General features: G+C 47.4%; 1 protein-coding gene across 3 annotated transcripts in view; it reads left to right on the top strand.

Annotated features, from left to right (window-relative positions):
• Positions 1-25,382, top strand: part of SRP68 (signal recognition particle 68) — a 34,621-nt gene extending 9,239 nt beyond the window's left edge. For all 3 annotated transcript variants that reach the window (XM_032319791.1, XM_032319793.1, XM_032319792.1), the window contains 12 exons: positions 30-112; positions 599-708; positions 1,070-1,152; positions 3,508-3,648; positions 13,256-13,354; positions 16,007-16,071; positions 19,615-19,768; positions 20,383-20,477; positions 21,464-21,593; positions 23,582-23,657; positions 24,290-24,342; positions 25,009-25,382. In XM_032319791.1, the coding sequence (XP_032175682.1) occupies positions 30-112; positions 599-708; positions 1,070-1,152; positions 3,508-3,648; positions 13,256-13,354; positions 16,007-16,071; positions 19,615-19,768; positions 20,383-20,477; positions 21,464-21,593; positions 23,582-23,657; positions 24,290-24,342; positions 25,009-25,236 (1,317 nt within the window). In that variant the 3' untranslated portion in view covers positions 25,237-25,382. The remainder of the gene's footprint in view (positions 1-29; positions 113-598; positions 709-1,069; positions 1,153-3,507; positions 3,649-13,255; positions 13,355-16,006; positions 16,072-19,614; positions 19,769-20,382; positions 20,478-21,463; positions 21,594-23,581; positions 23,658-24,289; positions 24,343-25,008) is intronic.

The raw sequence follows: 25,382 nt of genomic DNA, 5'->3' as shown, positions 1-25,382 counted from the left end.
TTGAAACAGTCCCGTTCTTCCCCTTTCAGGCGTACACAGCTTACCTCTCAGGAATGCTGCGTTTTGAACATCAGGAATGGAAAGCTGCAATTGAGGCTTTTAACAAATGCAAGTAAGTGTTCTGGTTCGAAAGCCGCGGCTGGGTTCGCTTGTACATAGTCGCTTTCAAGCCGCAGATCACCTGATGATTGTTTCTACAGAAGTGCAGTTATTATTGAGTTAAGATTTATTTATTTTATAGCATGCGTGCTGGAGAGAGCGTGCGGTGGGGAGGGACAGAGGGAGAGGGAGAATCTCAAGCAGACTTTTACTCAATCCTACATGGGGCTCAATCTCATGACCTCAAGATCATGACCTCAATATGGCCTGAGCCGAAATCTAGAGTCGGACACCCAGTCGACTGAGCCAGTCCTGGTTACTCATTTGTTTTCCTTCCCTTTAGGAATATTGATGATCCTCATTCATTTTAGAGCCATGCAGTTCTCTTACTTGATAGAAGGATCTTAGCATAGTGCCATGTTTCATTTTTAGCCATTGTGTTCCTTTTTATTTTCTTAAAATAAGGCTGCTATGAAAGCTGGTGTTTCTTTCCTCTCAGAACTATCTACGAGAGACTGGCCAGTGCTTTCACAGAAGAGCAGGCAGTGCTGTATAACCAGCGTGTGGAAGAGATCTCACCCAATATCCGCTACTGTGCATATAACATCGGTGAGCAGGGGCTGAGTCGGGCACAGACTAGTGGGTTGGCGGTGGTTCATCTCGGAGAGCCTAGAGGATTTAACTTTCCTGTTTTCCTTGTCCCTGCGTCTGTCCTTGGCACGGGTTTTAGCTGATGAGAAAAGTAGAGGTGTCAACGTCAGCCCAGCTTAATGTCATGGAAGGCAGTTCCTTCGCTTTGTTTCCGTCCTGCCAATTCTGTACTCCTTTGTGAGTGAGCTTTGTGAAAGGACCTGCGGTTCACTGAAATGTGCTTGTACAAGGGGAAGAGCTCAGTATTGATTCTAGTGATTCTTGGGAGACCAGACCAGACCCTTGAGGATTTCTACTCAACAGCTCTCTCTTTTCTCAGGGGACCAGTCAGCTATCAATGAACTCATGCAGATGAGATTGAGGTCTGGTGGCACTGAGGGTCTTCTGGCTGAGAAATTAGAGGTAATCTGGTCTGTACATTTTTGTGAGGTCTTTGGTTTGTAAAAATCCAGAAAAAGAGGTAATCCATAATCTCGGTAGTCATTGTAATGGTTATTAATATATGCATATTTATATCCATTTTTTTTTAAAGATTTTACTTCTTTATTTGACAGAGAAATCACAAGTAGGCAGAGAGGGGGAAGCAGGCTCACTGCTGAGCAGAGAGCCTGACGTGGGGCTTGGTCTCAGGACCCTGAGATCATGACCTGAGCCAAAGACAGAGGCTTAACCCACTGAGCCACCCAGGCTCCCCATATCCATGTCTTTTTCATTCTTTTTTAAAGATTTATTTATTTATTTGACAGATCACATGTAAGCAGAAAGGCAGGCAGAAGGAGGGGGGAAGCAGGCTCGCTGCTGAGCAGAGAGCCTGATGTGGGGCTTGATCCCAGGACCCTGAAATCATGACCTGAGCCAAAGACAGAGGCTTAACTTAACACTGAGCCACCCAGGCGCCCCTGAAGTATTCAGTTTTTTATCCTATTTTCTAGGCAAGTAATGTAAGCAAATAGACAAAGTAGGAATAAAAAATGGGGGGAAAATGGGGTGCCTGGGTAGCTCAGTGGGTTAAAGCCTCTGCCTTCTGCTCAGGTCATGATCCCAGGGTTCTGGGATCGAGCCCCCTATTGGGCTCTCTGCTCAGCAGGGAGCCTGCTTCTCTCTCTCTCTCTCTCTCTGCCTGCTTGTGACCTCTGTCTGTCTAAATAAATAAATACAATCTTAAAAATAAAAAAGATGGGGGAAGACTAAAATCACGTGGTAGAATCAGAGGTAACCACTACTAATAACATGATGAATAGCGCACAGATTTTTGTGTATGTAGGAACAAAATGCGTGTGTGTGTGTGTATTTTTTAAGGTTTTATTTATTTAGAGCAAGAAAGAGCAAGGGTTGGGGGAGGGGCAGAGAGGGAGAGAGAGAATAAGCAGACTCCCTGCTGAGTGCGGAGCCTGCCGAAGGGCTCCATCCCAGACCCTGAGACCACAGTCCAAGCTGAAACCAAGAGTCAGACGCCCAGCTGACTGAGCCACTTGGTCGCCCAAAAAAGGCTTGTGTTTTTTAAACGGGATCTCCATATACACTGCTTAGTAATGTGCTTTTTAAATACAGTGTCTTGAGTGTTTTTTTCCACTTTAGTAGGTATTTCTACACTGTTTTGGTAGCCACGTGGTACTACATTGTACCGGTCAAGTCACGTGAGCACTTCACTATTGTTGCTGAAGAGATAAATCATATTACTGTGAAGACCCATGTTTTTGTACACATTCTTAGTTATTTCCTTAGAGTACATTCCTAATCATGGGATTGAATATTTTGGAAGCTTTTGATTCATATTGACAGATATCTTTAAGTAAGTTTCTGATAATTTGCGTTTTTGCTTATAGCACATATAGATAGGTCTTTCTCCTACACCCTTACTAAGACTTAGCGTTGCTCTTTTTTTTTTTTTTTTTTAATAAAGATCTTATTTATTTATTTGAGCGAGAATGAGAGAGAGAGAGAGAACATGAAAGGGGGAAGGTCAGAGGGAAAAGCAGACCTCCTGTTGAGCGGGGAGCTGGACATGGGACTCGATCCTAGGACTCCAGGATCTTGACCTGAGCCAAAGGCCATTGTTTAACCAACTTAGCCACCCAAGTGCCCCTGGTGTTGGTCTTTTTAATTTTTTTTACGTTTTAAAAATATTTATTATTATTATTCTTTTAAGTGGCTCCACATCCAACTTGGGGCTTGAACTCACTGCCCTGAGGCCAAGAGTCACATGGTCTGCCACCTGAGCCAGCCAGGCACCCCAGGGTTGGCTCTTTTTGTTTTTTATTTTATTTTAATTTTTTTTAAGATTTTATGTATTGGGGCGCCTGGGTGGCTCAGTGGGTTAAGCCTCTGCCTTCAGCTTAGGTCATGATCCCAGGGTCCTGGGATCGAGCCCCGCGTCAGGCTGTCTGCTCAGCAGGAAGCCTGCCTCCACCTCTCTCTCTGCCTGCCTCTCTGCCTACCTATGATCTCTGTCTGTCCAATAAATACGTAAAATTTAAAAAATATATATATATATATATATTTTATGTATTTACTTGACAGAGAGATCACTGAGCCACCCAGGTGCCCCACGTTGGCTCTTTTTAACCTTTTGTTTAGTCATTTTAATGTTTGGGTTTCTGTAAGTTAAGATAGGTGATACTAAAGAGGAACTTAAATACAATTTATATGTTACCTTATAAGGCGTGATATATTAGTTTCAGAAAAAGAGAACTAATAGTTCTTTGTACCTTTTACCACCAGCAATTAAAGTTTTGACTTCTGAAAATTACTTTCCAGGCATTGATCACTCAGACTCGGGCCAAACAGGCAGCCACCATGAGTGAGGTGGAATGGAGAGGGAGAACCGTTCCGGTGAAGATAGACAAAGTGAGGATCTTTTTACTGGGATTGGCCGATAACGAAGCAGCCATAGCACAGGTGAGGGGCAGCTGCCCGTTCTCTGTCCGCGTGTGTCTGAAGTTGTCCTCGTGTGTTTACGACATAGATGGGTGTGCATTTCTCACAAAACAAAAATATGTCTTACTGCTATTTGGGATTTGGTCACCAAATTATTGTAAAAGCTGAGTTCGTAGAAGAGTTCTTGCATTGAGAGGGCAAGGAAATTGGCAGTGGCAGTCTTGGACGTGAACATGGACGTGGTTGTGGACTTGGGAGTGGTGAGAGGCTGGCTCAACGTGAGGGGACATGTCCGGCCCAGCAGGTGGTGTAGCGACCTCACTGTGGTGTCTGTCTGACCTCTTGTCCTAGCCTTCTGTCCCTGAAGGGGCCCCTCTCATTCCTGAGCCTTTTCAGGAGAGCCTGGTTAAGCCAGAATATCTCGTTTTACATGTGGTGTAATTCATGCAAAGCGGGTGTTGCTTGCAGACGTAATTGTTACCTGTTCGTGGGTCTGAGTAACTGAGTAAGTTCCATACGATCAGAGATCCCGGTGATCTTGGTTTGTACACAGTAGACAGTGATGAAGGCCCTTCTTGGCTTGTTTCCTCCACGAGGTGAAGAACATCTAAACACCCAACTGCTGAGTGTGTCTGCAGCCGGCCCCGGGGTGTTTGCTGCCACCTCGCTGTAAGCCATTGCAGCCTGAGTAATTTGTGCGTGGGAGCGCTTTGTTAGCTGTGCTCCTGAATTGTTCTGAGTGTCCAAACTTTACAGTGACTTGTTCCGAAGTAGCTACTCTGGGTTGAGGACAGCTTGCTTGCTTGCTTGCTTGCTTTCTTTATTTCTTTCTTTCTTTTTAAAGAGTTTATTTATTTATTAGACAGAGAGAAATCACAAGTAGGCAGAGAGGCAGGCAGAGAGAGAGGAAGAAGCAGCTCCCCGCTGAGCAGAGAGCCCGATGTGGGGCTCGATCCCAGAACCCTGAGATCATGACCTGAGCTGAAGGCAGCGGGTCAACCCACTTAGCCACCCAGGTGCCCCAAGGACAGCTTTCGACAGTGGGAGACCTTTGTGCCTCTGTCTAGGTTGTGTACTGCTGCTCTCATTTCTCTTCAGTTTGCTTTAAGAGCAGAAGACAAGAGTAAGACTAGTAAGACTAGTAAGTTGATTTGTTCTTTAGAAGACCGAGAAGCTTTCCAGGAGAGCATCTCACTGGCACCGGTATATGGCAGTGTCTCTTCTGGACTGCGATTCTCGTAGCAGCCCTTGAGCTTACATGGTTGGGTTAATTCTTTCGTTTCATGGTGGTATGTTCTGGAAGAGAAGAGCTGCGGTCAGGGACAGTGGGACAGGAGTTCTGGCTGTGGTTGGGGTTGGGGGAGGCCCAGGGGGGCAGATATAAATGGGGGGAGGCTCCTTAGGAATGGGCACACGAATGTGTATTAGATAAAGAGCAAGGAAAGCTAGCATTGCAAATTAATAAAAATTTTTTAAAAAATTAAAATTAATAATTTTAAGAAGTTATTTAGTTTAAAGTTTAGAGAAAAGGTAAATGTTTTGAAGTCCCACTTCTCATATACCTTCATGGTTGTTACCTTGTGCTGATAAGGACAACACTGGATTTCCTTTTAGTCTTTCTCATGTTCATAAGCGATGTTATTTTTTTTTGCTGTTGTTGAAATCATTGCGATCTGCTTTTGAATTCTGTTTTTATTTGCGTGTTGTAAGGATTTTCCGTGGTCTTACGTATTAGTTCACAAAATTTAAAAACCAGTGGTCACCTACACCACAGAGATGAGCAATGAAGGGTAATGGTCCTCCTCAATGTCCCAGATACGCTGTTCTTTCAGTTTTGTACCTTTTTAATTCTACGGTGTGGGCGGTAACTCTCATCGTACAGCTGGGAAAACAGGTCTGAAAGAGACCATGTAACTTGTCCACAGCCATACACGTCTGATAGAAGGGAGTGCTTGCCTGGAATCCAGGCCCTTTTGACACCCATGATCATGTTGTTGAACTTCGCCACATATCAGGAAGGCTGGTAGCAGGACCATTTTACTTGGCTTTGGTGAATAGCTAATGCAATCTTATTTAATACAGTACACCGTACACAAGCGGAGTCCCGGGCCCCTGGGAGAGACTGAATGAACAGAACGTTAATTGAAACAAACAGTCCTTGGCAGGGAATCCTCTCCCAATTCAGTAGATTAGTGGGGGTAGGAGAGTTTCCCATGTGGCATTTTATTTGAATTTATCTTTCTTCTGCTTTGTATGCATTATTAGAAAATAAAAACCCACATGAAGGAGATCTTTTTGCCTTATTCATAAAATCAGCTTGAGCTAACTTAGATGAAGTAAAAGCATTTTACAACTGCATGTGCAGCCATTGCTTTTAAAATTGAAGATCATTTCAGTAATGTGATGACTAGTTGAGCTTTGTGTATGTTTTTAAAAAGGGTTACTCTCAAAGTCGTCGAGTGTTAGCCTCAAATTCGAGTGTTAGCATACTTGAAGGGTTGACTTCTGGGTCTTTAGGTCATTTTTGTGCTCGCTCTCTTTTTTTTTTTTTTAAATAAAGATTTATTTATTTAATAAAGAGAGTGAGCATGCTCTTTGCGGGGAGAGGGGCAGAGGGCGAGGGAGAGAGACTCTTAGGACAAATCCCCACTTAGTGAGGAGCCCGACACTGGGGCTTAATGTTAGGACCCTGGACCCTGAGATCATGACCTGAGATGAAACCAAGCGTTGGACACCCAACCAGCCGAGCCACCCAGGCACCCTGTAGCTGCTCCTTCTAAAGCAGTTTGAGTTTGGCCAAGATTTTGGTAGTAATGGCAAAGAACAGAACAGCAGTGTTGTGGTACCTGGCTGTCCTAGTCGGTGGCGTGTGCAGCTCTTGGTCTCAGGGTCATGAACTCAAACCCCACGTTGGGCATGGAGCCTGCTTAAACAAAACAGCAGTGTTACTCCAACATTGAATAGATTAAAAAAAAAAAAAATACAGTTGATTCTTGAACAACACAGGTTTGAACTCTGCCGGTCCACTTACAGGTTGATTTTCTTTAGATAAATAATAATATAGTGCTGTGAATGTATTTTCTGTATGATTTCCTTAATGTTTTCTTTTCCCTAGGGTTATTACAAGAATATACTATATGACAGATTATGATTTATAGAATCTAGGATATACCACAGGGGAAGTGGGTGGGTGGGATGGGGAAAGAGTACACTGATGAAAAAATTATAATTTTTTTAGGGGCGCCTGGGTGGCTCAGTGGGTTAAGCCTCTGCCTTCTGCTCAGGTCATGATCTTGGGGTCCTGGGATCAAGCACCGCATCGAGCTCTCTGCTCAGCAGGGAGCCTGCTTCCTCCTCTCTCTCCCTCTGCCTGCCTTACTGCCTACTTGTGATCTCTCTCTGTCAAATAAATAAATAAAATCTTAAAAAAAAAAAAGAATATTAAAGTAATTTTTTAAAAAAAGATTTTATTTATTCATTTGACAGAGATCACAAGTAGGGCAGAGAGAGAGGGGGAAGCAGGCTCCCCTCTGAGCAGAGAGCTTGATGCGGTGCTTGATCCCAGGACCCCAAGATCATGACCTGAGCAGAAGGCAGAGGCTTAACCCACTGAGCCACCCAGGTGCCCCAATTATAAAATAATTTAAAAAAAATATTCAAGGCCCCACCTCTCCAGAGATTTTGATTTAGTACGTGTGCTTTGGGGCCCAAGAATTTGCTTCTCTTATAAGCTCCCAAATGATGCTAATTCTGCTGGTCCCAGGACCATGCTTTGAATAGCTCTACAAATCTTAAGTATTTATCAGATATTTGTGAAGAGATGAAAGAAAATTAGAAGGCTTTGGCAAGCAGGAATAGTGGCGGGTGTTTAATTGCTGTTGCACAGGATACGGTGGAGTGTGTGAAGGTTGTAAGAAAGCAGAGGCTTAGGAGGAGCCGTAATGAGGACCGTTTCCCTTCTTTCAACTTGAGAGTAAAGGCTGGAGAGGAAGGACTATTTGACGGCTGTTATCGTAGTGAATTACATTGATTACTTTTCAGTGTTAAATCAGTCTTGTGTATTTGAGGCAACCCCACTTGGTTATGGTATATTGTACTTTCTATACATTGCTAGATTTTGTTTGCTGAGATTTAAGAATTTTGCATCCATATGCATGAGGAAGTGGCTTATCATTGTTTTATAATGTCTTTTTTCAGGGTTTGGTATCAGGGCTATATATACCTCATAAAGCAAGTTTAGATATTTTCCTTCCTTCTCTTGTTTCTGAAGGAGTTTATGTAATCCCAGTATTTTTTTCTTTCTCAACTGTTCGTTGTAATTACCAGTGAAACTATTGAGCCTAGAGTTTTCTTTGTAGGAAGGGTTTTTTGTGGTTTTGTGGGTGAGGGGGGATATAATTGACATAAAACATTAGTTTCAGGTGTATAACAATGATTTGGTATTTACAGGAAGGTTTTTAAAATTTTTTTGCTTGTTCTAAACAAATATTCCTTTATGAGATAAAGAGCTACTCAGATTTTCTGTTTGATTTTGTGTCATTTGGATGAGTCTTATTTTTTTTTTTTTAATTTTAAAATTTATTTCATTTTATTTTATTTATTTTTTTTTAAAGATTTTATTTATTTATTCGACAGAGAGAGAGATCACAAGTAGGCAGAGAGAGAGAAGAGGAAGCAGGCTCCCTGCTGAGCAGAGAGCCCGATGTGGGACTCGATCCCAGGACCCTGAGATCATGACCTGAGCCGAAGGCAGCGGCTTAACCCACTGAGCCACCCAGGTGCCCCTCATTTTATTTTTTAAAGATTATTTTTATTGGGGCACCTGGGTGGCTCAGTGGGTTAAGCCTCTGCCTTTGGCTCAGGTCATGATCCCAGGGTCCTGGGATCGAGTCCCACATCGGGCTCTCTGCTCAGCAGGGAGCCTGCTTCCTCCCCTCTCTCTGCCTGCGTCTCTGCCTGCTTGCAATCTTTCAAACAAATAAATAAAATATTTTTTAAAAAAAGATTATTTTTATTATTTTATTTATTTATTCACTTGACAGCACAAGCAGGGGGAGCAACAGGCAGAGGGAGAGGGAGAAGCAGATTTTCTGCCAAGTAGGGAGCTGATCTGGGGCTCTATCTGAGGACCCTGGGACCATGACCTGAGCCAAAGGCAGACACTTAACAACTGAGCCACCCAGGTGCCCCAGGTCATCTTTTTTTTTTTTTTTTTTTTAAGATTTTATTTATTTATTTGACACAGCGAGAGAGATCACAAGTAGGCAGACAGACAGGCGGAGAGAGAGAGGGAAGCAGGCTCCCTGCTGAGCAGAGAGCCCAACTCGGGGCTTGATCCCAGGACCCTGAGATCATGACCTGAGCTAAAGGCAGATGCTTAACCCACTGAGCCACCCAGGCGCCCCCCGTGTCTTTTTTTAAAAGGCATTTATTAATTTCATGTACCTTGTTGAATTTATTGACATAAAGTTTATAATATTTTCTTAATCATTTCAGTGTTTGTGGGATGTGTTAACTCCTCCGTGGTCTCTGGTTGTTCATAATCTTTCGGTGCATCAGGGTCACTTTTGAGTATCAGAGGTCTTTAAATAATGTGGTAGATGTAAAAGATGTAGATCAAACAAAATGTGTGTCATTGTTCGTGCCAGGGAATCCCAGCAAGGTTTTAACATTGACATAGTTCAGTGTCCACTGTCTATACACACATACAGCAAATTTAACCGGTAAATAAAATAATTCAAGTACAGGATGAAATAAAGTTCAGTTAAATCCTTAGATGTGAGGTCCAGCACCGTAGCTGGTTGTCTGTTGAGTTGAAACAGCCGTGGGTTAGTAACTAGGGAAAATGCACTTTGGCCATTGGAGGGTAATCCCAGGAGAACCATGTGCCCCCTTGGTGCCGCCACCGGATTATTTGGCCGGATGTCACACAGGTCTTCTCCACCTTGCCCATTCTCGTTGTCTGGAGCTGTTCCCTACCCTGGGAACCAGGAGCTATGCCTCGGAGATGCAGGGCTCTGGGTTTCAGTGTTTCTTTTTTTTTCCTTAAAGATTTTATTTTTAAGTTGTCTCTACACCCAACATGGGGTTCAAACCCACAGCTAAGAAGAGGTCAAGAGTCGCATGGTCCGCCGACTGACCGGGCCAGGCGCCCCTTCATGTTCCTTCAACTGGCTGGTGATGGTACTGCCCCCCTCTAGGGACTGGAATGCAAGAATTTGGTAGACCCAGTTTATGCTTGCTTGTAGAGGTTTCATGACATTTAAATACTAGAACAGCAGTTTACTGAAAAGCATAGAAGGAAGAAATAATTCAGGGAGATAAAGTGTTAGACTGAAGACTGCAGCAGGGATTTAATCAGCTGCCAAAATCCAGTTGCAAAATTTCTGGTCTTCTGAGCCAGGTTTTATGTCTTTGTGGGCTAAATAATTGCTTTACTTGATAATTTGTTTCTGTTTTGCTCTATTAATGCTTGACTCTACCTGCCTTGTCACTGGCGGCAGCTCTGCGGGATGTTGTCAGGCAGAGCTTTCAGAGGAACGGCAGGTTTGATGAGTCTTATCCTTGGGTCATGGCTAATACTTCAGTGTGTGAGTGAAAGGGAGACCATCTGTCCTTCTCTATAAAACAAAAACGAACACAAGCAAAAAAACTGTTCTTAAGTGAGGTTTGTATTCTCCTTTACACATTTCCATGTGTTGTTTCCTGGAACTTAGGGGCCTGGGGAAGGCTTGGTTCCCACTCCCTTGGTTCTCCTATGGGTGTGGTGGAGAATGCAGTCAGACTCGCCTTGTCTGTCTCTTAGTCACACTGCCACCTTCCAACAGGCTTTGTAGACAAGTGAAAACAGTCTTCAAATCCAGTTGCAAAATTTCTAGTCTCTGATCAGGAGACCAGAAACTTCTGAAAGGCAGGGGTCTCTACCTCAGGACCCACGGCAGCTGGTTTTCCTCTGTACCGGTCCTTGAGACTCATCTTAAGGCTGTGGAAAAGCACATCCTGGGGTGTTCCAAGTTTCATAAAAACGGATCTAGGATTTGTTTTTAATTATTAGGCCTGTCCAAGTAACACATTAGTTCTGGACTGAAGATTTCTCTGTTTCACAGACGCACCTGGAAAAAGGTGCAGGCAGACCACAAATTCCTGTGCAGGGAGTTTGCCGCGTGGGTTTGGGAGCTCGTTCTTGTTGGCTCCGGGGCTGACTTGGGAGGTCTGCGTGTAGATGCTGCGGAGTCCTGTCTCTGCACGTAGAGCGGCGTTCCTGGTTTGCTGCCTTTTCAGGATGATTTTAGCCTCCAAGATAGGTATGTAAATACAAGTGAAAGTAGCAAAGTACATTTCAGGCTTCCTGTTTGGAGACATTGTGCCCAGCCCAGGGAGAACCCTGAGAAGCTCTGCTGCAGAGCTAGGACCTGCTGCAGGTCCTAGTGACCTCTGAGTCACTGGCAGTGTGGGCGGCAGAAAACCCAAGTGACTGAAGCTCTCCCCTTTCGATGGGCTTTTACCTGCCGTGTGGCTCAGTCTTCTGTGAGGTTCCCGGTGGAACTCAGACTTCTGTGGGAGCCCCAGGAAAGCCTCTTGCCCCTTGATGCAGAGGTGTCCTTATTCCGAGGGAGCGAGCATAATACATGGCAGTAAAGAGAGTTAGCGTTTTGCATTGTTTCAGTTTTGTTTTTTTATTTGAGCTGCATTTTCTCTACAGGAAAGCACACAAATCGTGGGTAGCAGGCGAAATGAAGTTCACTTTTCTGTTACTTTATATACCCATTAACCCCAAACATCGAACCGCTCCCTTCTTGAAATGGTGTTGGTGGCATATTTGCCAGATACCAGAACTGCCTGCTGACAGTGTGGCTCCGTGTGTGCCCGTGTGTGCGTGCTTGCACATGCGTGTGTGTGCGCCTGTGCCCCCATGCGTGGGGGGGCACGCTTGAGCATGCACGCGTGTGTATGTGCCCGTGCCCCCACGCGCACACCTGCTGCCGAGTCTGCTCACAGATCCGATTCCGGCTGTTAGCTGTTCCATGGCTGCCCTGGTTGGTCCACAGGATTTGTCCTTCAGACGTTTGGCCCGCAGGTTTGATTCCGTTATTACAAAGAGTCTTGCTACCTTGACGTGCTCCTTAGCAGTGTTTTGTGTGAAGTGTTTCTCTGCGCTGTTGAGTACACGAGACACTTGAACATCTCTGGCTATTTACGCTTAAATTAATGAAAATTTCAAATGCTCAGTAGCCACATGTGGCTGAAGACTGCTGTGCAGGACAGGACAGCGAGAGAGTGTTTCCATTAGCACAGAAGGTTCTTTTTTTTTTTTTCCGAATAAAGATTTTATTTTTAAGTAATTACATCTAGCACAGGGCTCGAACTCACAACCTGGAGATGGAGAGTCACATGTGTCCCTGGATTGAGGCAGGCAGGCACCCCATCACAGAAAGTTCTGTTGGACAATGCTGTTTAGGTTTCAGTAAATTAATAGTGGCTGTGTTTGCCTTGAGAGATTTATAGAATGACTGCGCCCCTGACTTTTTCCTAAGTTAGTGAGCAACAGGAAAGGCAATATAAGTAGAAAAGTATGTTTGATTTAGATTGCATAACTTACAAGGAAGTTTTTTTCCCCCTACACTGTAAACTAGGGAAAATGTTAGCGTTCTTAAGAGAAGAAAAGGGTTTTTTTTAAGCCTCTACCAGCCTCCTAAAGGAGTGGGCCGTAATGGGTTTTCTTTTGGGCTGTCTTAGAGGTCAGTTGAATGTCAAGAGATTAGTTTGGATGTTTCCGTGGAAAGTCAAATATAATAATGGAGTGCTGATGTTTTCCTGCTACAGTGGGTCTGCCGGCAGCACAAGTTCATCTCTTTTTTGCCTCTGACCACTCCTACCAGCTCAGTCGGATTCTTTAGAATAGTAATGTGGTTTGGCAGGTGCTCTGTCAATGAATCACTTTTCCCTTAACCCAGCAGGCCGGCAGAGGGGCAAACGCCCTTGACCTTGTGCAAAGACTGTCAACCACAGCATAGCCACAGGGACTATCCCAAGTGCACGATTTCTGTGGAGAAGGGATCTTCCTGTGATCCTTAGGAGAAATAAATGTTTGGCTTGGTTTTGGTTAGGGACATTCCTCACTTGCTTGGACCTAAAAGAAATCCAAGATCTGCAAGTCTTTGGGGTTACGTTCATGCGGGTATCCCTGCTGGCACACAGCAGAGCTTGGCACCATTTGTTCTCCAATGTGGCGTTTCAGGGATGTCAGGGGCAGGTCCTGAGCAGAGGTGGAATTGGTGGAGGGAAGAAGTAGAAAGTTCTGTGATGGGAAAGAATGTAAAGCATCTGTTGTTTGGTTGTTTCAGATCAGTTACGCAGATCTTTTCCGTGCATTCACTTCGTGTGTGTGTGTGTGTGTGTGTGTGTGTGTGTGTGTACCATTCCATTTCTATATGAATAATAAATAAGACTATAAGAAAAGTCTTAATGTGGTGGAGACTCGTGACAGTTGAAACGATCTCTGCTTTGGGGTGTCCTGGCTGGATGTGTGTGTGTATAATGGGGGGGAGTCACGGCAGGGTTGTGCCCCCTCCCGTTGGACCACTCTGCCTTATTCAGAGGAAAACTTTTTTTTACTGCCTTTGTTTAGGCTGAAAGTGAAGAAACCAAGGAGCGTCTGTTTGAATCCATGCTCAGTGAGTGTCGGGACGCCATCCAGGCCGTTCGGGAAGAGCTCAAGCCGGATCAGGTGGGACTATCAGCTGGGCCACTGGCTCCTGCTCCGGGCTGAGGTCCTCTCAGGAGGTCTGTGTGCCTTGTTCGGGTGGGGATGGGGGGATGGGCGGGCAGTGGTCTTGAGTGCACAGACTCGTAGCCACAGTATTTTTAGATTTGGTGATGGGCTGACAAACGACAGAAGCCTCTGAACTCCATCAGGTTGAGGAATTTTCTCTCCATCCTGTTCTTCCTAATGGGTTCATTTATTCCCTGTTAAGCCTTTAGTCACAAATTCATGGCTCCAGGTGGATTTTTCGAGTGCTCCCTTTCTCTGATGTCACTGTGATCCATTAGGCATCTAGGCTGAAAACCTCAGGACTGTCTTTGTCTCTTTCTTCCCTGTCACCAGAACTTACTAGCTCTCCCTTTGACTTCTCTCCATTTTTCCATCCCTCACCCCTGCCCTGTTTCTGATTAGCCTTTTGTCCTATTCCTGGACTGCCACAGAGGTCTGACAGCTTTTCCCATCTTGGTCTGGGTTCAGTTCTCCAGGTCTTTCCTGCCAGCAGCAAACAGGGGACCTTTCTAGATCCCATCTCCCAGGTCTAGAGCAGGGGGCTCCAAACTTTCCTGATAATGCAGCCCATAAGTAAAATTGAGCCTGTATTCCTGACGTGTTTATTTGTAAGAAATGAGAAAAATAGAAGTTCTAATTTTCAGGGCACCTGGGTGGCTCAGCAGGTTAAGCCTCTGCCTTCAGCTCAGGTCACGGTCTCAGGGTCCTGGGATTGAGCCCTGAATTGTGCTCTCTGCTCGGCAGGGAGCCTGCTTCCCCCCACTCTCTCTCTCTGCCTACTTGTGATCTCTCTCTCTCTCTGTCAAATAAATAAATAAAATCTTCAAAAAAAAAGAAGCAGCAGCTCTGATTTTCCTCTTACACCACACTCTTTGGGTTGTGTACACCCTGCTCAAGAGCCATTGATTTAACAAGTGCAGTTCCAACTCTGTGAACTGGTGTCTGTTTCCAGATCATACTTTCCTGCTCCCCGCTGGGTCCTCCGGCTCCGGCTGCGGTACTCACCCTCCTGTGGGTGTGCCTTCCCCACCCCGGTGCTCTCCTCCACTGTCTCCTTTCCCCTCGCACCGGACTGTCCTTCGTCTCCCTTGTCAGCTGTCCAGACGCTGTGTGGTGTTCAGCGTCCGGCTCATAGTTCGTCTCTGAGAAGCCTGCCGGCACCATCCTAGCCCAGCAGCTCCCCGTGTTCTAAGTATCTGGTACTTGTGGCTGTAATTTTTGTTCAGTAGTTAATCAAGAATTGCTTTTTAACATTTTGTATATTGTTTTATATTTATTTTTCTGGGTTTTTTCCCCCACAATTATAAGCGTATTAAAAGCAGCTATTTACTTTAGCATCTGTCCCTGGTGCTTTGAGTATAAAACGTTCACTAAGTATTTGTTAAGCTGTCTTCCCATTCCCTTTTCCCGTCAAGCTGCCTTTGTATATCTCACCTCCCTTCACCCACATAACAGGTATGTGCGAGCCCTGCCCTCCATCACTCACCTTGAACCCAACAGCAGTTGCAGGGACCCCTCACAGAGTGTAATGAAGATGGTGATATCAAGGTGTTGAGGTTTCCCCGGTGGCTGCTAGAACATGACCACAAACGTAGTGGCTTAAAATAACACAGATCTCTTCTCTCACAGCTTTGGGTGGTTGTTAATCTAAAAAGGTTCATAGGGCTGCGTTCCTTTGGAAGGGTTTTTTGTTTTTTGTCTTTTTTACGATTTCACTTACTTTAGGCAGAGTTGGGGGGTGCAGGGAGGGGAAGGGCTCTGGCAGACTCCGTGCTAAGCGTGGAGCCTGACCCGCGGCTGGACCCCGCCGCCCTGCAATCAGGACCTGAGTCAAAACGAAGAGTCAGATGCTTAGTCAGCATAACTACCCCGGTGCCCTTCCTTTGGAAGTCCTAAGGGAAGAGTCCATTTCTAGCATTCCAGAGAATGCGTTTTCCAACTTCTGGAGGCCACCTGTACTTCTTGCCCTGTGGCCCCCTTCTCCGTGTTCAGAGCCAGCAGCTTAGCCCGTCACTCCTCTCCGACCTCTGCTTCAGTCCCCATGCCTTCTCTCTGTCACTGGCCCTGCTGTCTCCCTCTTAGAAGAAACCTGTGATTATGCTGATCCCACCTTGATAATCCAGGCTAACGAAGAGATCCTTAACTTCGTCCCGTCTCCTACGTGTGAGGTAACACCTTCACGGCGCCTGGAATTAGGACCTGTGCATCTTTGAGAGCCGTTGTTCGGCCATCCACAGAAGGCTGAGCTGACAGCCTGAGGGGTTGGATCTCGGAATGTAGGTCTAAGGCACAAACCCCAAAATGGTGCCACGGGCCTGGACTGTCTGGCCTTCCTGCTTTGGGTCTGGACATGGGAGCAGTGGACAGGGAGCCTGACTGGCCATTACTCTGAACTCTCCTGCTTAAGTCCAGTTTTTAGATGCCAGTGACAAGTGAGTGGCCTTGTTCTAGAATATGCCCAGGAGATCTTTGATATTTTAGGACCCGTAATTTACTAGAGCCTGTGCCTGTGTTCCCAGGCACTTTGGGGACCACACCATGGCATGAGGTGGTCAGAGCCAAGGATAGGATCATCTGTTTTATCTCTGCCTTGATTGCTTTCCACAGAAACAGAGAGATTACACCCTTGAAGGGGAGTCGGGGAAGGTATCTAATCTTCAGTACCTGCACAGGTAAGGCTTTTAATTTTTAAATTTTTAACACAGTAGTAAAATAGATCCTTCGAATGAAAGAGTGTGTATAACGTTAGCATAGTTTTAATTTCTGATTTATTGTATAGCAAATGCTAATGTATATATGTATGTTTTATCGTACAGGAGTACGTGTTTGTATGTTATTTGTATGTTACTGCGTTTATTGCGTTCGCATGTTATTATACACATAAGATTTTACGCATAATTTTAAATTTTGTACATTAAGAGTGAGAATGCGGCTGGTGACTTTGACGCTGCCTGTGGCCCCACACTGGTGGTTCCTCTTTCTCTTCCTAGAGGTAACGGCCCCCCGTGTCAGGCTCCAAAAGTCTCTCTCGTCTGTGTTCCAGATGTTTGCTTTCGTCCCTTCTGCATTTAAGTTCTGTTTCGACTCTAGTTTGATTCTCTCTGGAGTTTGTTTTTGAGCGTGGTATAAGGATCTGCTTCACGTTTTCTCCACGAGGCTGTGGATGGCTCCGGGGCAGTTGACGGACACATCGGCCTGTCCGCCGGCTCCATCCGGCGCGCGGCCCGCTTTCTCCTCGCGTGCTCTTCTCTGGACGCTCTTCTGCTCTGCGGATCCACCTTCCGTACTGGCAGCAGCACAGCAGGTGCCTGTGCCTCGAGTCCTGGTGGCTGGTGGGGCTCATCCCCCGGCAGGTTTTTCCTCAGGCCCGGCTGAACTCTTTCTGTCCCTTTGCTCTTTCATACACATTTTTAAATCACCTTGTCAAGTTTACTTTTGTTTAGAGTGTGGATCATTCTGTTCACCCTGAAGAGGGGAGGGAAGGAAAAGTGACAGTTTTGGGACTCTTTGGAGAGAAGGATCAACTGACTTGGGAAAACTACACTTCTCATTAGATGTTCTACCCCATGTGACCTTGAAGTCTTCATTGCTTACTTACTGGTCGTAACTTTTTTCATGAACCTGGCACTGTTTTCAGCCATTCCCCTAACCCCTCCCTCTTTGGTAAAAACACCTCCCTGTATCTTGATCTCCTTGATCTAGATTAGGGAATTCAGTATTAGCGAACGTCAAATGGAGTGCCAGCGTTACCGAGGGGTATCGAGCAACAACAGCCGTTTGCTCTCTAGTATTCAGCAGTCCTGTGAGAAAGCGGAGCCCAGGAGGGTAAGGGACATGTTTATTGTCAACAGCCACAGAGTCAGAATCAGGAGTTGATCCAACTTCCTAACCTTGAAAAGACCCTCAGAGTTTTAACAGGGCTCAAAAAACCTTCACACTGTGCTGCCCCCATACCCTTGGCTTCATACTCCCATCTTCACATCTAGCTGGAATCAGCATCGTGGGTTTCGACCAGGACCTGGAGCCCGGGGGTGCCTGAGGGGTCAGTCAGTTCAATTACCTGCCTTCGGCTCAGGTCACGGTCCCGGGGTCCTAGGATTGATCCCCGCATCAGGCTGTCTACTCAACGGGGAGCCTGCTTCTTCCTTTCCCTCTGCCTGCTACTCTGCCTGCTTTTGCGCTTGTACTCAGCTCTCTCTCTGTCAAATAAGTAAATTTTTAAAATCTTAAAAAAAAAAAAAGAACTGGAGCCCAGCTTTGACAGTTTGACAGCAGGAATCAGGTCGCTCTTGGATTTTAATAAAACTTTCCAAAGAGGCATCTACATTCCTCTACTGCTCTAAATAATATTTGGAGAATCTCCTTTTTCTGAAGAGCTTCAGGAAAACCCATCTCCTGACCTTTCTCTCCCATTTCTCCAAAGCAGCCACTTTTAATTCCTTAAACAAATTTTCCTGGTATTTACCTTTGTGTCCACATGACGTGTGTGTGTTCCTCCTTACTGATTTTTGGATTTAGGTATTTTGTACCCCTTCCCGGGACAGCTCTCGCTCCTGCTCTGCACCCACTCCCCGCCCTGACTCTTCCCGAACTCCCAGCTGACTTCCTTATAGGCCTTTTCATTTCATGCACTATTTTAATTTCTGAGGGCTTGTGCGTGTCCTTTGAATATTGATTTTCTTTTTAAGATTTTGTTTATTAGAGAGAGAGAGTGTAGACAGGGATGGGTTAGAGGGGCAGAGGGAGGAGCAGAGCCTCCAGTGAACAGGGAGCTTGACTCAGGGCTGGATCCCAGCACCCTGGGATCATGACCTGACCCGAAGGCAGACATTTAACCGACTGAACAACCCAGTCACGCCTAAATATTGATTTTGTAAAAGTTTCTCATTCTAAGCTTATGACCAGAAAGTCCCTCTCTGAAGTTAATAATAGTTTTCTGAAATTTCCTTCTTCTTGCAAAGTCTGATTCTCCCAAGTTGCTTTCCACCCCCCACCCTCGATTTTGGTCTCTTCTATCTTGTTAGATATTTTTTTAACTGGTGATTCTTCGACATCTCCTGTTAAAGCATATGGCTTGTGTGGCGGGAACTCTGCACTTGTGGGCAGGGCTTATCGGCTGTGGGCTTCACTGGGGGTGTTTTTCTTCTGCCCTTCTACCCAGGAACCTGACTCCACAATCTTGGAGGGCCCTTTTGTGGGCAAGTCAGATCCCTAGAATGTACCAGCAGCTCTTGTTCTAGAAGCCGAGTAGGAGAAGGCTAGGGGGCCAGAACCTAGGACTTGACAGTCTCTTAATCCCCAGTGTTCACTATGGAGCCCTGATGTCAACTATGCATACATAGCTGTCCCCAGGCTGTGTCTCTCCCAAGGGTGCCTCTACTCTTCTACCAGAGAAGAATGGAGATCTCGAGCCCTAAATACTAGCCTCCCACCCACAAATCCTTTTTAAACAGACTTTTCAGTTACTGTATTCTTGTCCCCAGATATTAAAAGAGATTTTGCAGGTAGTACAGTTAAAATAAGCAGGCATAGGGGCGCCTGGGTGGCTCAGTGGATTAAAGCCTCTGCCTTCGGCTCCGGTCATGATCCCGGAATCCTGGGATCGAGCCCCGCATCGGGCTCTCTTCCTCCTCTCTCTCTGCCTGCCTCTCTGCCGACTTGTGATTTCTGTCTATCAAGTAAATAAATAAAATCTTAAAAAATAAAATAAAATAAGCAGGCATAGTCTCCGGTATGTGCAGGTGCTCGGTACGCAGAACCCTCCAAGGAAACCCATTCCTTAGTGTCTTCCGAGAAGAGAAGGTCCTCAGATGAGCAGGAGCAGCTGTTGTGTGAGCGCTGCGTCTTGTAATGTGGGCCAGGCTGTTAACTGATCCTTGTTCCCAGAACGGCTTGCCATCCATGGATCATCTCAAGGACTAACTGTGACCTCTGAAGTCAGTAGCTTTGTGGCTCTTTAAGACAAACAGAGGATATAATTCAAACTGAAATCAGATTTCGTCATAAGGTGTCATCCCGGCCCCTGCAGATCTGCCGGCGAATTGCCAAAATTGAGGGCCCCCTTGAGCTTGAGGCCCCGGTCACATGGCCCACTGAGTGACACGCCCTCGCCCCCACGCCCTTCCCCTAGGTTAGTCCCAGCTTGTGACCCAGTGCTCTTCTCAGAACACCAGCTTCCCTGAGCATAACCTGAGCTGACGTGTGGTACATTCCAGCTACCTGACTTACATCAAGTTGTCAACAGCCGTCAGGCGGAACGAGAACATGGCCAAGGGGCTGCAGAAGGCACTGCGGTCGCAGCCGGAAGATGACAGCAAGCGCTCCCCACGGCCCCAGGACCTCATCCGGCTCTATGACATCATTCTACAGGTGACCCTCGAGGACTGGGCCGCCGGATCCTGTCCTTTGCATGTGTTGGCCACAGAATGACCTAGCTCTGTGTAGCGAAGGGCTGGGACCAGCAGCAGCTTTTGGTGGCTCAGGAGGAGAGGCCTGGTTCTCGCTCAGCCTTGGCGTGTTGATGCGTAGAGACCAGCGACCTCGGGGTCCACTGAGCGCTTCAGCTGTGCAAGGTCCTCTCTCCTGGGGGACTTCCTGAGGCCACAGTCTTGGCCCGCTGGGAGTTGGTCAGTGAGTAAGATTGAGGGACGTGTCCATGCACCATCCAGGCCTCTAAGGGAGATGCCAGCCGGAGCGCCAGTCTTGACAGATCAGACCAGGAGATGCCCACTAGCTGACTTGGTCTGAGAAATCTCGGAAGGAGGTGAGGTGTGAGCTGAGACGGAAAGGACAGACAGGCTTTTAGGAGCTGAGAGGGGGTGGCGGTGACACCAGGTGTGGCTGCTGCTAAGCCGCTCCTCACAGACCTTCCCGTTACTTCTGGCTTGGCCTTTTTGCCCATGTGTGTTTTTACAAGGTCTCCTGTCAGAAACCCAGTCTGCACCCTGCTCTTCATGAGTTTCCTTGTTGCATCTCTCGTGCAGAATCTGGTGGAATTGCTCCAGCTTCCTGGCTTAGAGGAGGACCGAGCCTTCCAGAAAGAGATAGGCCTCAAGACGCTGGTGTTCAAGGCTTATAGGTAAGGTCCCATGATGCAGATGGGGCTCTCCTGGGCTGCCCGCTGGCTCTGTAAGCCTTGGGGCATGGGCCAGACTCCAGAAGACTGGGTTGTTGGCTTGGCTGTCTGATTACCTTGCCTGTGGTCAGAACAGTCGGCCCAGCATGTTCGGGGGGCATCTTTGCTGAAGGTACTGGCTGGGAGTTTCCAGTGTATGTCATTTGCTCCTTGGATAGGGCGGGGGAGGTTGGGGAGCACAAGTTAAAGGTCAGCTCCCTCCTCTTCCCTCCTTCCTCCAGCGGAGAAGGAACAAGTATAGGAAAAGGTGTTCCTTGACAGAACCAGAGTACGACCTGAACTGAATCAGGAGAAAGCTAACCCTCCATTTTTTGTTTTTGTTCTTAAATGAGTCGTGTTATTTGTAAGTTGGAGGTAGGCCGCGTGGAGCAAGAGAAGGGTGTGGGCAGAATAGAGCCGGGAGTGGAACCCCGCCCCTCGGCCCTCACACCCCGGCACTCCGGCTCTCCAGCATGCCCCATCGTCGCGCTTGTTAGCTCTCCTCCTGGCCCATGGCCTGCCAGGGACCAGCAGCCCTGAGGCTCTGTTGACGCCAGTGGAATAGTTTCCATTAGGAAGTGGGTTCTTGGGTTGGGTTTTTGAAAAAGAAGTGAGCAGGGATGGGCGAGCTGGCCGGACGCGTGGGCAGTGGGTGGGATTCGTACTCGGGCCACGCAGCGCTCCTCCTGAGGAACCGCAGAGTCAGAAAGGAAGGAGAAGACAGAGGGTCTGTTACCATGTGGGACATGCACAGTGCCGGGAAGAGTGGAGGGCCGCCTGGTAACCTGGGGCATGGGCAGTGTCAGGGTCTTCCCTGCAGTGATCCTGAGGTTTAAGAAGGTTTAAGAAGCCTGTTTCCAGATCTAAAATTGAGCCTGCACTTCAAGGAAAGTCTCAATCTTGGCTAATTGTTATTCTAGAATACTCTGGCTCTTTCCCTTCCCTGCCAGGTGTTTTTTCATTGCTCAGTCCTATGTGCTGGTGAAGAAGTGGAGCGAAGCCCTTGTCCTGTACGACCGAGTCCTGAAGTATGCAAACGAAGTACATTCTGACGCCGGGGCCTTCAGGAACAGCTTAAAGGTGCGCCGCTGCTCCTTGCCTCCAAGCCCAGGGAGGCTGTGTGGTGAGGCCCGTCCTCCCTGGCCAGCTGCGGGTGTGGGGCGGCCCTGAGCGCCTGAGAGCTGTGTGCTCTAACTCCCTGCCGCGCTCCAGGCCTGCGATTGGACGCGGGTACTAAGAAGGAAAGCCATTCCTTGGGTTAAAATAAATGTGAAGTATTGTTTTCAGATTCAGCTGCATGTTACAGTCACCTGGGAAGATTTTTTTTTTTTTTTAGGTATTCATTTATTTATTTGACAGAGAAATTAAGAACATAGGTAGAGCAGCAGAGAGAGGGGGTAGCAGGCCCTCCGTTGAAGCGGGGCTCCATCCCAGGACCCTGGGATCATGACCTGAGCCAAAGGCAGTTAACTAACTGAGCCACCCAGGCGCCCCTCACCTGGGATTTTTAAAAGAGGACTGTCTGAGTCTCACCCCTCGAGATTCTGGTTCTAATCCCTGCGGGGTCTGGGGTGCACACTGGGATTTTGTAAACCTCAGTGATTGTGCTGTGCAGCTGAGTTGAGAACCACTGATGAAGCTTTTCTCCACAAAGTGTACCTGTACCATCACCAGCATTTGGGAACTTGCTAGAAATGCAGACAGGCCCTACTCCAGGCCTGCTGAGTCAAAATCTGCATTTTAGCACCCCTCCCCCAGGGCAGTTTGGGTGTACCTCAGAGCTTACCTGCTGATCAGAAGTACCTGGTGGTTTAGTGTTCCTGCTTGTTGAACGACAGCTGGCTTCTTAAGCTTTGGACTGCTGCGGTGGTGTTGTGATCAGAGCCCCAGCCGGCCCACAGAATCCGGGCATGTGCATTTATTAGTGGAGACTGTTTAAAAAAGGCGAGCTGGGATTGCCCTGGTCAGGCCAGCGAGGGAGCCGCGGTTCTCTGGGCGTTCACTTGTTCCCTCAGAGCAGTGCTGGGTTCCAGGGCAATGAACACACCAGGCTTCTGCCCTCAGCGTAAGGTTTTGTCGAGCCACAGGCTTGCATGCCGGATGGAGGAGTTCTCAAGTGAAGGTGCAGATGGGAAGGAGTAGGCGAGGGTGTGCGGGACCAGCACGGTGGCAGCGTAATGCTGGGGTGTCCTCGGCGCCGGCATGTGGAGGAGACTGTGTGCATGGATATCCCAGGAGTCAGGAAAGAAGCGCGTACAGATCCCTGTCTGACCGGAGTCTGAGCTTAGGGCAGGAGGGTTCAGATCTTTCTGGATTTTGCCAGGGGAGAGACTGCAGCCTGCCTTGGGGGCCCTTCGTGCTTCAGTCTCCTCCTCTGCAAAGCAGAGTACGGCTGCATTCAGGGTGATGATGACAATGGAATTAGCGGCTGCGTGAGCTGCTCGGAAAGCGCCGGCCCGTTGTAGCAGCCGTGACACGCTGCTGGCTCGTGTTGCTGTCCTCCCTGCTGTCTCCCGGCATCATCCCTTGGGCTAAGGCATCCTTTGCCTGTCTGAAGACAGCTTTAAGTGCTTGTTTTTTTTTTTTTTGTTTTTTTTTTTAAGATTTTATTTATTTATTTGACAGAGAGAGATCACAAGTAGGCAGAGAGGCAGGCAGAGAGAGAGGAGGAAGCAGGCTCCCTGCTGAGCAGAGAGCCCGATGTGGGACTCGATCCCAGGACTCTGAGATCATGACCCGAGCCGAAGGCAGCGGCTTAACCCACTGAGCCACCCAGGCGCCCCAAGTGCTTGTTTTGTTTTGTTTTGTTTTTTTAAGTACGCCCCTTGCCCGCTGTGGGGCTTGACCTTGCGACCCTGAGAGTAAGAGTCACATGCTTTATTGACAGAGCTAGCCAGATGCCCCAAGCTAGCGTTTTTTGTTTTTGTTTGTTTTTTTTTTACGATAAACCATTTATAAAGTCTAAAATCTTGTGAAAATAAGGGTGGGATCACTCAGCTTGGGTCAGTTTGGCGCACTTGTCTGGCCCGGCTCTGGCTGGTGAGTCCGTGTTTTCTGAACCGTTACAGGACCTGCCCGACGTGCAAGAGCTCATCACGCAAGTGAGGTCAGAGAAGTGTTCGCTGCAGGCAGCGGCGATCCTGGGTGAGCCACTTGCGTGTTACGTGCTGACTGTGTTCCCAGATTTCCTTTGCTGCCATCCCTCCTCTGTCCCACCCCCTACCCCAGTCCCATAATGTGTAAGATTTTTATTTCTTTCTGCCATTATTTCTGCCACATGAAGGCATCAAGCTGTGTGGGAGAATTTATTTATTTTCTAAGATTTTATTTATTTGAGAGAGAGACCAAGAATGGAGAGCGAGTGCATGAGCAGGAGAGGGTTAGAGGGAGAAGCAGACTCCCCACTGAGCGGGGAGCCCGATGCGGGGCTCGATCCTGGGACATCATGACCCGAGCCGAAGGCAAATGCTTGACCAGCAGAGCCACCCGGGCACCCCTGTGTGGAAGAATTTAGAGAACCAGTTCGTTGTCCCTTTCCCTAACATATTTTTCTTACAACCATTGGGGCTCCGCTGGCATGACAACCTTGCTTCTAGGGTTTATCGTCTGTTTTACTGTACTGCTTAGCAGACGTTGGCCCAGGAAGGAAAGGGCTGACTTGCCCACATGTTGCTGCTTTTGCTCTTGGGATTTAGAACCCACACGTGTGACATGTGTCATTTGTGACTGTAGCATGTTTTTTCCCTGTTCTTACCGAATCCCTGTGGAACTTTCAGATGCAAGTGACTCCCACCAAACAGAGATTTCCTCCCAAGTCAAGGACAACAAGGTATGTTTTTGGGCTGTGGCTTTTGAGGAATGAAGAATAGAATTCGTTAACTCACTAGAAATGTGTGCTCAGTTGAACAGAGAGCCCTTCATTTCTTTTCCTTTTTTTTTTTTTTTTTAAGATTTTATTTATTTGACAGAAAGATCACAAGTAGGCAGAGAGGCAGGCAGAGAAAGAAGGGGAAACAGACTTTCTGCTGGGCAGAGAGCCCAATGCGGGGCTTGATCCCAGGACCCTGAGATCATGACCTGAGCTGAAGGCAGAGGCTTTAACCCACTGAGCCACCCAGGTGCAAGAACCCTTCATTTCTAAGCAGACACCCTTCTTTTGCTCAGAGACCTCGCAGCTGCCTGTATAAGGTCTGTTCATGTCAGCCAGATGACCCCAGATAAGGAGGTTAGGAACGTGTGCTGTGCAGCGCAACTGGCTAGGAACTTGGCAGGCAGATCCACTATGCCCGTGCTCCAGTCCCGGCCCGTGCCTCTCCCTACCTCTAGGTTTCAGTGACTCTCAGCTAGGAGATGGGGACGTGACAGAACCCTTGTAGCAGATTCGTGGGGATGAAGTGAGGTAGCCCACGTAGGCTCTGTGTGCTCAGCACGTAGTGAATGTTCCGCTGTGGTCTGTGATTAACACCTGGGTTCCTCCCTTTGGTTTGACTCCCAGCCTCTGGTCGAACGGTTTGAGACATTCTGCCTGGACCCTTCCCTCGTCACCAAGCAAGCCAACCTCGTGCACTTCCCACCGGGATTCCAGCCCATTCCTTGCAAGCCTTTGTTCTTTGACCTGGCCCTCAACCATGTGGCATTCCCACCTCTTGAGGACAAGTTGGAGCAGAAGACCAAGAGTGGCCTCACTGGATACATCAAGGGCATCTTTGGATTCAGGAGCTAACCAGGCTCTTCTTGGGGGCAAGGGGAGATTCTCACTCTTCATCTGTATTGTGAGAAAACCCCAGCAAGTTCCATGATATTAAATCCAGGTCTGCATTGGCCCAGGGCAGGAGTGTCACATCCTCAGCCCTGTGTCCCTATGTCTTG

The sequence above is a fragment of the Mustela erminea genome, chromosome 18 (genome assembly GCF_009829155.1).
Source record: "Mustela erminea isolate mMusErm1 chromosome 18, mMusErm1.Pri, whole genome shotgun sequence".
Classification (NCBI taxonomy): domain Eukaryota; kingdom Metazoa; phylum Chordata; class Mammalia; order Carnivora; family Mustelidae; genus Mustela; species Mustela erminea.
Note: the sequence above shows the minus strand (reverse complement) of the source record. Positions and strands in the feature narration are given on the sequence as shown.